General features: G+C 42.6%; 1 protein-coding gene across 5 annotated transcripts in view; it reads left to right on the top strand.

Annotated features, from left to right (window-relative positions):
• The first annotated feature begins 660 nt into the window (after positions 1 to 660).
• Positions 661 to 13,568, top strand: part of BBS4 (Bardet-Biedl syndrome 4) — a 65,492-nt gene continuing 52,584 nt past the window's right edge. For 3 of the 5 annotated variants that reach the window (XR_011165083.1, XM_069071229.1, XM_069071228.1), the window contains exons 1-2: positions 661 to 802; positions 7,566 to 7,617. Coding sequence is in view for 3 of the 5 variants with exons in the window: in XM_069071229.1 (XP_068927330.1) it covers positions 779 to 802; positions 7,566 to 7,617 (76 nt within the window). In the remaining 2 variants the exon portion in view is untranslated. The remainder of the gene's footprint in view (positions 803 to 7,565; positions 7,618 to 13,568) is intronic. The other 2 variants (XM_069071231.1, XM_069071230.1) reach the window with 2 other exon arrangements.

Below are 13,568 nucleotides of genomic sequence, written 5' to 3'. Positions count from 1 at the left end.
AAGACTTTGTGTATGATCACACCAATTTCCTATTCAAGACACTTCAGTGGTTCTCTCTTGCCTCTAGGATCAAATACAAACCCTTCTCTCTCTGTCAGTAAAAGGTCTCCCGAATCTTGATTCCTCCCTCCCTTCCCAGGCTGATTCCACATTATCACCCCTCAGCTACCCCTGCACTCCATCCAAACCTTCCTACTTGCTGCTCTCAGTTCAGGACACATCCACTCTCTCTGTGCCTTTGTACAGGTGGGTCTCTACACCTGGAATACACGTCTTCCTCTTCTCCGGACCCTTCCAATCTCCATCTTCCTTCAAAGCACAGCCCAGTGGCCATCTCTACACAGCCCTGTCCTAATCGCCCCATTTCGTAGTGCTTCTCTCTAAGTTACTTTGTATCTATATTGAATTCACTTGTGTATCCACATTTACAACACACATATCTACACATATGCACCTCTATATATAAATACATGTAAATTCACATATACATGTATCTACATTGATCTCCCTCTGCACGCTAGACACCTGGCAAGCGCCCATCAGCTGATTGCTACTTTTTCTCTGAGCTTTGCCTTTGGAGAGGGACACTGGGTGGGTCCTTTGAGCCGCTAGAGAGCGATAGAGCCCCCACACGCCAAAGGCCTTTCTAGCCAAACGTCCATCTTCTCTATGGTCCACTTCCCTTGCCCTCTTCCCTTCCAAGGCCAGGAAGAGCTTCCGGGTTCACTCGTCGCCTTGGAAACGAGGCTTTTCCGGATGCTCCGGGGGAGGGGCCAAGATGGCTGAGGAGAAGCCGCAGACGGTGAGAGAATTTGGGGTTAGAAGGGTCCGGGCCGGACTCCCCACTCCCACGCTCCCCCAGTCCCAGCCTTGGTGCGGGGGAGGGGGCGTGGGCGTGGCGGAAGCCGCGTTTGTTGCCTCCTCCAGCGGGATCTGAGAGATCCAAGCTTTTCTCTGCGGGAAGCTCGGCGAGGAAGGGTCTCCTCTTCCTCGGGAAAGGAGGCTCCGTGCCCCGTCTGGGGTCCGGGTCCCCCTTCAGCCCCGTCCTAGGTCCGGGAACCACCCGCGGGCCCAGAAAGCGGAGGCGGGGGGTGGAGGGTCCCGAATGTTCTTAGCCCGGGGCCTGCATACAGCAGGCGCTTCATTAATGCTCGCAGAGGAGCAGGCTGGGGCCCAGGGAGGGAGCGAGGGGCCGGGCCCCCATGGGGGAAGCACTTAACCAGCGCGTGCCTCAGTTTCCCTTCTGTGACCAACCACAGACGGTCTCCATTGCACATGGCAGTTACGTCAGTTACAAGTAGCTTTCGCAGGGTTTGTAAATGTCAGAGACAGGATTCAGACCCAGGTCTTTGACAAGGATGCCGACGTCCCAGCGTCTCATTATCTAGTGTGCCAGGAAACAAATCCCCGGACTCTTTGGACCTAGCCCAAAAAGGCCCCGTATATAGGGCTCGAGTTTATTTCCTGGCGATTATTTCCATCCTCAACACCCAGATAACAACCAGTATAAGCTTAGGCTTGTAACCTGGGTGTCATCAGCCTCAAATTAATCTCTTTTTCCAAGGCCAGGACTGAACGGGTTTTTGTACAGTCCCAAATACATAAGCTTGTTAGCTTGATTAAGTATAATGTAAATGCCTTAAATGTTAAACTTAAAATTTTGATAATGGTGAATGCTCTTAGTGTCATGTGTAGAAGCATTCTTCAACTACAGCGTTATGTATGTATTTTACTTCAATTGAACACAGTTCACTTGTCAATGAGTTGATAAGTTCATCTATTTCAGGGAGCTCTGTTGAATAAAATAATCAGTTTTATGGAATAGAAAAAATAACATCAAAATCACTGCCTTAAAATACAGTATTTGCATCTTTTCAAAATAAAAACTATATCAAGCAAGCAGCATACTTATTTTTTTAATCACAAGATCATGGATTTTTGTTTTGTTTTGTTCTCAACATATTTATTAAATGTCTGCTGGCTACCTATTCTCTTATAGAACCTCAGTAGAGATTCTTCAGAATATGAATGTACTTTTTATTTAAAAAAAATGGAATGTGTTCCTTACTAGTGATTGAATTGAAAGCCACCATAATTCAAATCCACCATCAGTTATGGAGTAAAGAAGATTATATATCAAGTAAACTGTTCTTTATCCAGTGCTTTGAAGACTAGAATGAAGACTTCAAATAATCAGATTCAAGTTTAAAGAGTAACACTGTCCCTTTTGCTTAGAAGAGTTTACACAAGAAAAGCATAAATGGATGAAGATTATTTCTTGTCCATACTACTGTATTCAGTTGGAGGAATCACCTATACAGCATATCTGTTTTAGGCAGAGAGTGCAAATGGTCAGTGAGCTGGGCTCAGAATTAAATAGGAAGTGGCAAGGAGACTGGATTACCTTGGGGAAGGTTATTTTCATGAGCCCAGTCCTCTCCCTGAAGGTTTTTATAGGATGATAAGATCATAGATTTATGGAAGGAATTATAAAGACCATCAGATCCAACCTCCTTATTTTACAGATGGGGAAACTGAAGCCCAGGTAGCCCTGGGGCTCACAGGGCAAGCATCTTAGGCAGGATTTGAGCCCAAGTCTTCCTTACTATTACCAGTGGTACTATTACCACTACAGTACCTTTTCTGTCTATTCATACATACATTTTCTTTCAGGCACTCATCACTTCTAGCCTCCTGATTGGTCTCCCCAACTCTAGTCAGTCCTTCACACGGCTGCCAGGGCGATCTTCCTTAAGCACTGATCTGACCATGTTACTTCCCTTCTCAATAAATGCCAGGAGTTCCTTCTCACCTGTAGGATAGAGTAGAAACTCCTCTGATAAGTTTTTAAGGCCCTTTACCCCCTAACCCAGTCTGTCTTTCTAACTTCACTGTACATTATTCCCTCTTCCACATTCTCTGAACCAGCTAAAAAGAGCTGCTCCTCACATGGGGCACTCTGTCTTCTGTACTTGGCTCCTTGGCATTGGTCATCCCCTGCAGCTGGAATGCCCTCCTTCCTCACCTGTGCCTCAGAGAGTCCCTCTCTTCAAGGTTAGCTCAAAAAGGAAACCTTTCCTGATTTCCCCCCCCCCAATTACCAGCTCGAGAACTATGCTATATTGACAGTATGGTATATATTCTCTTTTCAGTCTGTACATATTTAGAGATATACTTGTTTCCCTTGTCTCTCCTTGAGGGTGGGGATTATTTCCTTCTTTGGATTTGTACCCCCAGCCAAGGACAAATAACAACGGCCTAGAATGGGACCTGGCACAAAGTGGGCCCAGAATACCTGCTTACTGATTGAGTGAAGCAGACTTGCCATTATTCTTTTGAGGAAATGGTATGTCTGTGAGTCATTACTGAAGTCTAGCATCACCCAAAGACAAGGAGAAGCAGGCGGCAGGCATGAGTAGATCACAGCTTACAGACAAGGAATTGGGCCAAAGTGGGTCACAAAGAGATGCTGCAGATAAGAAATGCGCTGACCATTCACTAAAGACAAGAGGCAGCTGTGGGCCGCTCTGGTCTTCTCACACCAGGTGATGAAGCCCTTTTGCCTAGTAGACTCTGTGTGAACCCAAGGATTGACATGAATGTGTCTTCTAGGATGGGCAGACACAGACGGGCTAAAGTGGGCATCCATGAAAGCAACGTACCCACTAGCATGCAGGAATATTTTTCAAGCCTTTTTTTCACTTCTGTAAGCATTAATCAGATATTTTCTCTGCTTATCAAAATGCAGTATGTTTAGTGGGTAGGTTTAGACAATCAGGTGGCTTAGTGACTAGCAGTATGACTGTGGGCAGAGCATTTAACCTTTCACAGCCTTGGTTTCCTTATCTGTAAAATGGAATAGTAATAGCACCTACCTCCGGGGTTGTTGTAAAGATCAAAGGAGATAACAGGGTAAATGCTAGCTGTTATTATATTCCTTAGTGTTTGGGGTTTTGACTTGTAAGAATGAGGTCTTTTGCCTGTTTTTATATGTTTCAAATGAGGAGTGATTCCATCTTACTCTATATATTAACTATACACCTATATGGTATTTTTAGATTTTTTTCACTGAAGGTTGAGGAGGAAGGGTAAGACTGTATGAGGGAAGAGGAAAGGAAGGGAATAAACATTCTCATAGTGATGGGGTGCTTGGAGTATCTATGTTTGTAACATCAGTTTGTAAAATCAATTTGTAAAACCAGTCTGTAAAATCACATACCCCCCCACCAGCCGCAGAGCATTAGCTCAGCCTCTTCCCCCTGCCAGCACTCTGCCCAGCAACAACTCATGAACTGTGTATCTCTTCTTGGAACAATAACAAGCTTGACACCTATGATTCCTTCACTAAACCATCTATAAACATTTTAGCTTAGGCAAATGTTATCTTCCCTTAGTATAATGGCCAGCTGCATCTATGAATCCTTCAATGCACTATCTGTAGGTTAACTCCTCAGCCAATCTCTCTGTTAGCCTTGGTTCCCAACATCCATCTTGTCAAACATGACACTGATGGGTGGCAGAGTAGGTACTTCTCAGTCAGCCCCGACGCTAGCTGACTTAGTGAGGTTTCAAGCCTAAAACCATACCTCCAGGTAGCCCCACCTTGGGCTATTTCCCAATGAATTATGGGCAATCTGCCCATGCCTGCTCAGTTGACATTCAAAGTGCATGTTCCTTTAAGCACTGACCACTCCTTAACTCCTCCCTAATCCCACCCTTACTCACCTACTTAGCATAATTGACGTCTGATTTACTGTCTTGACTCCTTAAAACTATACCTGTGACTTCTTTAAGTTTGCAGGTTCCCTAAGAACCCCTGCCTGCTGTAAAGTGTAACAATAAATTTTTACAACCTTGACTTCAAGATTGCTTGGGCCTACTGAATTCATTCCAGACTGCAAAGCAGGGACTCTGGTCCTCCGAGACTGTGTATAACCTATTGCCATCCCCACCATCAATAGCACTTACCCTTTTACCCAATGACAGGATGCTGTGCTGTTTACAAATACCATCTTATTCCATTTATTTTGCTCTTTGAAAATTTAATGTGGAAACCACACTCTTGCATTTTAGAGTATTTTATTGCTAATATACCTTTCAGACTGAGAGGCAGTTTGGCGTAATGGTTAGAGAGCAAGGCTCAGAGCCAGGAAGACCTGAGTTGAGACCTCTCTGTGTTGTGTGACCCTGGGCCAGTCATTTTACATTTCCGTTTTCTAGGCAACTCCATAATACTAAAACTGCAGAAGCAGTGCTGGCCTACTTTGTTGGAGGGTATATCCTCATCTGGAAGTCCCTTCCACCAAGGAAATCACAGCTGGAGTCCTTAAACCTAACCCTCATCTAATGTTGAGTCCACACAAGTATAGGAAGGGGAGATAATAGTTAGATGACTCCAAAACTGATGGGTCTAGGATTTCATTGATGTCTGTACTCTCTTCAGTTATACAGATTGCAGCTCATCCATGCCTGCCCATCCTCTGTTACTCTTCTCATAGGATCCTAGACTTAGATGGAGGCCTACTCCCAGGGGAATCTCATCCAGCCCTGTTATTTTACATAAGAATTTAGAGACTTTCTTGTGTCTAAATATCTTGTCCAAGGTCACACTAGTAATTAATATCAGCATCAGGATTTGAGCCTTTTATTCCAACTCTTGCCCATGTCCTTACATAAATTTGCCACCAGAGAGTCACCCAGTATGCTGGGTGCCTTTTCTCTTGACATTACATAGATACTAATGGAGCATATGGTCTGTCCATTGTTCTTGCTCTTTTTGGCCTCAGACATCACATTTTAAAATGGGTGTTGGAAAATAAGTATGTCCAGAGGAGGGTGGCCTGGATGATAAGGGACCTGGAAAAGATATTATAGAAGGAACAGTTTAATCTGCAAGAGAAAGCTAGGCTGGGGTGGAGGGATTAGAGAATGTGATAGCTGCCTTTAACATCTGCAGAGCTATTACGTGAAAGAGGTATAGATTTAGTCTGTGTAGCTAAAAGGGCCAGAACTTGGGCTAGTGGGTGGAAGTTAAGGGAAAAAGAACTTCCTAATGGAAATTTCCAACAGTGGAATCGGCCACCTTGGGGGATGGTGAGTTCTGCACAATAGCAAGTCACATTTATATAGTACATTAAGGTTTTCAAAGCACTTTCCCCACAGCAACTGTGTGAGGTAGGTACTACAAGTTTTAAAGTGAAAAAAGTGAGGCTTTTAAAGGAGTAATTTCTAACATTTTTTATTCTGCAAACTCCTTTCAACCACAACAGATATGTTGAGAACTCCCATGGTAATTTAATATACTATTCATAATATTCTGCAATTATTTACTGCCTAAGAATTTTTAGTGTAAACCCTAAGGGTCTCAGGAACCATTAAATGGGAACCGTACTTTTAGAGAGTAAGCGATTTGCTCATGGTTATACAGTGTGTGTGTCTGAGACAGAGTTAGAATCCAAATCTTGTGATTCCAAGTCCTATATTCTTTCTGCTAAACCACATTGCCCATCCCTATCATAGGCAGTTTCAAAGAAGATAGCCATTAGGGGTTGTAGAAAGGGATTCTGACATGACATAGAAGAGAGCATTAGGTTTAAGAAATCGATCCCTCTCAACTCTTAAGAGTCTGTCTTTTCGTGAATTAGATCACAGTCTGTTTCCAGTGAGGCAGTTTCTTTTCATTACTCTGACTTTACAGTGTCAGGGTTGTAATAAAAAAAACAATGAAGCACCAATGTCCTCCCATGGTGTACTATCCACTCTCTCCAGATTTTAGAAATCATTGTTATAGAAGTGAAGCAAGGGGGGCGGCCAGGTAGCACAGTGAGTAAGAGCACCGGCTCCAATGTTGAGAACACCTGGAGATCGAATCCTGGGCTCAGACACTTAGCACCCACCCAGAAACACCTGGCCATGTAACCTTGAGTAAGTTACTTAACCCCAATTGCTTAAAAAAAAAAAAAGAAGTGAAGCAAAAAATTTATAATCCCCCCCCCCCCCGCAGAAATCCTCAGTTTCCTCTAGACTATGCGTCGTAATACTTTAGAAATGTCAAAAAGTAATAAAATTACATAGCCAACTTTAGAACATAGTATGCTATCCTCATTAAGGTGGTTTTGAAACATACTTCCTTTGAATAGCTGTGATACCCAGCATGCTACAGTTGAATTTACAGACCTTGCAGGTGAGCGTTATCTGCATAAATCTCTTGACTGTAAAGGAATTTTCTCTCATCTTTTTGATTTCTTTGAAAAAAAGGATTTTGTAGGCCAGTGTTCTTTAATACATTCTGTATAATCACTTCTGTGAAAAAACTCAATGGACTTATGAAATTATTATGTAACTACTGTTTTCCAGTCTACGCTGGACTTCAAACATATTGGTTCTCTAATACTCATAAAGTACACTCAAAAGCATTTTATATCTGTAATCTAGGGTGGTAAGCAAGCAGTTTTACTTCTAAGTCAATCATTAGAGACATGCCAGGCTTGTCTTTGTAGCTCTGCCTGTTTTGTAAACTGTCATAGTGTGTGGTACCTGAACATAGTCCTTTTCTCTTGTTTCAGACAACTCAGTTTCCTGGGACAATTGAAGCTCAAAAACCTCGCTTGAAAAAAGGTCTGTTTGTAATCCTCTTTAGATGGACATTGTTCCTTGTTCCATTGAATGCCACTACAAGCTTTGTCCTTTGGTTCTGTGTATTTTAGGCGCTGGGACAACTGGTGTTGGGGGCCCTGGACTCAGGTGCTGTGGTAGCCCTTAGATTTCAGGGGCACGTTTTAATCTGCGGTATTCTCTAATGCTGTCATGGGATTTCCTCTGGGTAGTAACTGTGTTGGTGTTATAGGGAAGCTGAGCAGACTAGAGACGTGGATTGCAGTGAGTCACAAGAGCATATGGGAGTCAGCAGCTCTGCATCTTATTGTACCAGCCTCAAGTGGGAGCCCCAAGCCACAGCCTCCTTCAGTCAGAGATGCCTGGGCTCTGCTAGTGGAGCTGCAAGACTCCCTTGGTGCTGAGGTGGCCAGTAGCCCCCCCTAAAAGAGGGCCAATGGCCTTATGACACCTTCTGAGATGTTTCTGTCAAAGGCCCTGTGAGAAGGAAGCCTCCAACAGGAAGCATAGGATTTATTCCATGGCAGTGACAGGTTTGTTACTGCTGCCCTGTGGTTTAGGGACTCAGGCCTTCTGAGCCAAGCTGGGGGCCACCAGTATTTGGCATCTCCTTTTCCACTTGTGACAAATTTCTCTGTCAAGTTCTTAGAGCATACGTGACTACAATTTGTCAAAAATATTTTTCCATGCACCAATAAACTTGTTCTACAAATAAACTGATTTTCTACAAATTAAGTATGGGCAAGCATCTCTATATTAACATAATAAAAGCTAAAATTACAAATTGAATAAGATACATCTATGCATTTTAAAAAATTTACAGGGTGTTCCTTTCTTGATATTCCCAACCAGTTGTCTAAATCTTTCCAAGTAACAGAAAAAAATGAAGCACGATCCTCCAGCTCAGTGGTCACAGGGGACTGACTGCACATGTAACATTATGCCCTCTTCGTTCCCCGCCTCTGTAATCTGCCTTGCACACAGTAAGGGCTTAAAACATGTTTTTTGACTGACTGACTCTGCAGTAAGCAGGGAAATGTGTTTTAGCCTTTTTTCTTTCTGGTCATCATAATCATTAAATTTCATTGGAGTTCAGCTGCCTTTCACTGTTGCTTTTGGTTAGAGTATCCTAGATGTGTGTATTTTTTTTCTTGGTTTGGCTTCTCAATTGAACCTGTGTTTAATTTTGCAAAACAGTTTCATGGCTTTAAGAACCTGTGAAGTTCTTATACCAGGTGTTTGGAACAGGTCACAGCCAGTATCTTCAGGTATTCAGCAGAAGTGAATTGTCCAATAATTGGAGTTTTCCTCTTTAACAGCCAGATCTTTTTATTTGATTTTTGGGGAATCTTTCCAACACGCATTAACTTTATGCTTTCTCGCCTATTCAAACAGATTTTATGATGTTTGAGATTGAGAGGTCGATCAGAAAACGTTTATTAAGTGCTTACTATGTTCCAGGCACTGTGCTAAACCTGGGGACACAAAGAAAGGCTATAGTAGACAGCCTCTGCCCTCAAGGAACTTACCACCTGGTGTCTGGTGCTGTCCCTAACTGAACAAAGTGACTGACCAAATCTCTTAACTTCTCTGAGCCTCAATGTCCTCATCTATAATACTAGGAGCTTGGATTAAAAAGGCAGCATCTGGATCATCGTTTACTTCATGTTATATTTGTTTGTGAACAGATGCTATCAGTTGGACTGTGGGCTTATGGAAGGCAAGGATTCTGGAGTGTCTCCTTACTGTGTCCTTAGAGCCTACACTGCAGGCCCTTGCACATAATGGCTTCTTCACACACTTGTTGCATTGAATTGAATAATACTGTATAAGGTAGGCAAGGTATGTTAGAGTCAGATTATAGAGCACTCTAAATGCCAGGTTCAGAAGTTTATATTTTGCCTCATAGCCACTTGAGGTCATTAAACAGGGGAGGAAATGACATGTATAGATTTGTGCATTAAGTTGCTACCAATGTAGGTGTCAGAAGATTCTTCAATTGAGAAGGATTCCAGTTGAGGTCAAGTGGATGTTATGTGCCAGGGGAAGCCTCCATGGCAGGTCAAAGGATTTCCTCTACAAACAAAGGATGTTTTCCTCTACATTTTTCCCTGGGCCGCCCAAAATCCTTTGGTGGGTGCTGCAAGTGGCCAGGGGCCAAAAGCTGTGCAGGCCTGCCCCAAGGGATTCTTGAAATGGATGCTTTTAAAGACATGGGGAAGATGCAGTAGGTATCTGAACTCTTGGACACTAATTTTCAAGACCCAGCTTCCTGGGGGCAGGCTGAACTAGCTCTGGGTTTGTGTAGGAATGATCTGCCTCAACTTTTTTTCACCTTGCTTTTAATAACGTCAGAGGTACTGCCTCCAATCCCTGGAAAATACTCTCCCTCCTGTCCATGAGTGAAGGTGAGAGGACCATGTCAGGATTTTGTAGAAGAGCTTTTGGTTAGGTCCAGGTCAAACTACATGATGTCTGAGCTCTAGGATTCTTTGATTCTGATTCTTTTCCTTCTGGTCCTAATGTCTTCATTGAATATGTTGTAATGAAACTTAACTTTTTCTTGGTGACCCCAAGTTACCATGATGTGGTATCCTGGAAAGTGCCCAGGATGTGGAGGCAAAAGACCTGGGTTAGAGTTGGCCTTTGCTCCTTATATCTGAGCTGGATGCCCTGGGGCAAACCCTCTCTGAGACTCAGTTTCTAAATCCATAAAATGGGGATAATGAAATCTGGCCTGCCTTCTCCTAGGATTGCTTTGAAGATCAAATGATATAATGAATGTGAAGAGGCTTTTGTGAAGTAGTAAAATGATTATTTTAGTAACTTAGGTGGCAATTATCCTCTTCTTTAAAGGCGGGTGAAGAGAGCCCAGCACTTGGAGTGGAAAGGCCTGGGGCTCCAAGCTGGCAGCACTGGCTGTATTGCTATGGGTGAGTCCCTTAGCCTGCCTGAGCCCTGATGTGTGTAAGATTTTGCAACCTCCCAGAGTCTGGAAACCACAAGGGAAACAGAAAAGCTCAAGGAACATTGAGATCTGTTGGCCTTCTGTAGGGTCGCAGACTGCTCTCCTTTCTACTTCTTGTATTGACTTTTTCGAGCTTTCCTGATGCTCCCTCTCTTGTCAGGCTGTGTGCTTTCTGATCTGTAGTGAGGAAGAAGACCCGAGCATGTTAGAATCATGTTGAAGGAAAAGCAAATAGACCATGGCTGGAGGCTTAAGGGGCTTTCCCATAAATACAGTGTGGATTGCCTTGGAGGTGTGGACTTTGTGGCCTTATTGCTTACTCCTTGGTTTAGGACTTGCTCTTCATAGCTGAGAGTGCTGGATAACTGAAGTGTTGCCTTAAGTATAGTCATGATAGAGAATTCCATTCATTGTGCTGGGGATAAGAAGCCATGAAGAACAATCATGTTCTCCCTTCAAAGGTCTTTTGGCACAACTGTCAGATGCAGAATTAGCAATTGAATGGATGTTAATCTGACCCACTTTGCTATGTATGTTAAGACATATATCCTCGCCCTGCTCTGAGCTCTCCCATGACTCCTTCTCTGTTGTTAGGATCACATCATCACTTTTTAGACTGCTGAGTAGCAAGAGCCCAAAGCAGCCTAAATTTCTCTCTAAGTTTGCAGATGATCAAATATTTTGGTTAAAAGGACTTTTAGCTGCCTTTGGGAGTCCTATTTATATCAACAGAGCTTAATTAAGCAGGCAAGGTGACTGAGTCAGTAAGTACTTGAGATTAATACTCATCCCAGTACAGATAAGCAGATTTGCTTGTATGAGGACAGAGAACCACCAGGAGCTCAAATGGGATCACTGAGGACAAAAAATAAGCATTCCCTAAGAAGTATAGCCTCAGGCACTGTGGCATAAAAGAGAATTGATTAGAAGCCTGGCTAATTGCTGGCCTCTAGCTAGAGAGCTAGGGATTGAGCTTTTTGAGCCAAGGCTTCTGGCCAAATAAAACTCAAGCTGAAGAGGTAGGTTTGAGAGAGGTTGTGAAGGCCCTTAAGCAGCAACCAGAGGAGTTTGTATTTGTTTTTCACCTTTGTGTCCTGGGCCCCTTTGGTTGGCAGTCTGGTGAAGCCTATGGAGGCATATGGTCATTTATATTCATGATTGAACGAAGTGCTAAAGTTCCGTGGTTAGTCTAATTTTTTCCCATCCAAGTTCAAGGACTCCCTGAAATCATTGTATGAACTCCTTGAGGGATCCATGGGTTCCTGTCCTGGAGCTAATAGCAACTGCATCGTATTGAGAAGAGTGACTTGGTCTGACTTATATTTGGCAGCGGTGTGGAGTCAAGTTTGGAGAGACTGATTAGAATGCAATCGCAATAGTCTGGGTAAGGAGTGAGTAGGGCAGTGTTTCTGTCAGTAGACAGACAATAGGCTGGATGCAAGAGACTTTGTGAGGTAGATTTGACAAGACTTTCCCCTCACAAAAACCTAAATTCCCCCAAGCTTCTCATTCATCCAAGCTTGACTCCTCAGTGTCATGTCTGATTTTTCAGTCCTTGACGTCTACATCTTTTTTTTCTTTGTAATAGGTCCCATTTCTTTTTTTTCCTTTGTTTTAATTTTTAATTTATTTTTAGTTTTCAACATTCATTTCCACAAGATTTTGAGTTACAAATTTTCTCCCCATCTTTCTCCTATCCCCCACCCCAAAATAGCGAGCCTACTGAATATCCCTTCCCCCAATCTGCTCTCTCTTATATCCTCCCCCATCCCCCTCTAACTTTCTAGTAGGGCAAGATGGATTTCTATACCCCAGTGCCTGTATATCTTATTTCCCAGTTGCACATTTTTTTTTTTACATTTCTTTTTAAAACTTTGATTCCCAGAATCTTAACCTTCTTCCCTCCTCACCCACCCCCACTGGGCAGATAAGCAATTCAATATAGATTGTACATGTGTAGTTAAGCAAAAACTTTCTGTAGTAGTTAAATTGTGAAAGACTAACTATATTTCCCTCCATCCTATCCCTCCCCCCACTTGTTCTATTTTCTACTTTGACCCTGTCCCTTTTTAAACGTATGTGCTTCTAACTACCCTCCCCCCCATCTGCCCTCCCTTCTATCATCCCCCCTCTTATCCTCTTCCCATCTACTTTCCTGTAGGGTAAGATACTGAAGTGTGTATGTTATTCTTTCCTTAAGCCAAATTCAATGAGAGTAAGGTTGACCCATTCCCTTACACCTTCTGGCTCTTCCCCTCTATTGTAATAGTTTTCTCTTGCTTTTTTTATATGAGATAAACTTACCCTATTCTATCACTCCATTTCTCCTTCTTATTCTATTCCTCTCACCTCTTAATTTTGTTTTTTAGATGTCATCCCTTCCTGTTCAACTTATCTTGTGCCCTCTGTCTGTGTATACATGTACACACATATACACACTCACATAAGTATTTATATACACATATACTCTCCTATACATATATATGTATGTATACATATATACATATATATTCCCTTCAACTATCCTCATACTGAGAAAAGTCTCATGAGTTACAGTTATTGTTTTTCCATGTAGGAATGTAAATAGTTCAACTTTAATGAATTCCTTATGATTTCTTTTTCCTATTTTACCTTCTCATGCTTCTCTTGCTTCTTGTATTTGAAAGTCAAATTTTCTGTTTAGCTCTGGTTTTTTCATCAAGAATGCCTGAAAGTCCTCTGTTCATTGAATGACCATATTTTCCACTGAAGCATTATACTCAGTTTTGCTGGGTAGGTGATTCTTGGTTTTAATCCTAGTTCCTTTGACCTCTGGAATATCATATTCTAAGCCCTTCAATCCCTTAATATAGAAGCTGCTAGGTCTTGTGTTATCCTGATTGTGTTTCCACAGTACTCAAATTGTTTCTTCCTGACAGTTTGTAACATTTTCTTCTTGACCTGGGAACTCTGGAATTTGGCTATGATATTCCTGGAAGTTTTCTTT

This window comes from Petaurus breviceps, unplaced genomic scaffold, assembly GCF_028583685.1.
Source record: "Petaurus breviceps papuanus isolate PSGF00001 unplaced genomic scaffold, PetGlider_PUasm1.0 90825, whole genome shotgun sequence".
NCBI classification, from domain to species: Eukaryota; Metazoa; Chordata; class Mammalia; order Diprotodontia; family Petauridae; genus Petaurus; species Petaurus breviceps.
Note: the sequence above shows the minus strand (reverse complement) of the source record. Positions and strands in the feature narration are given on the sequence as shown.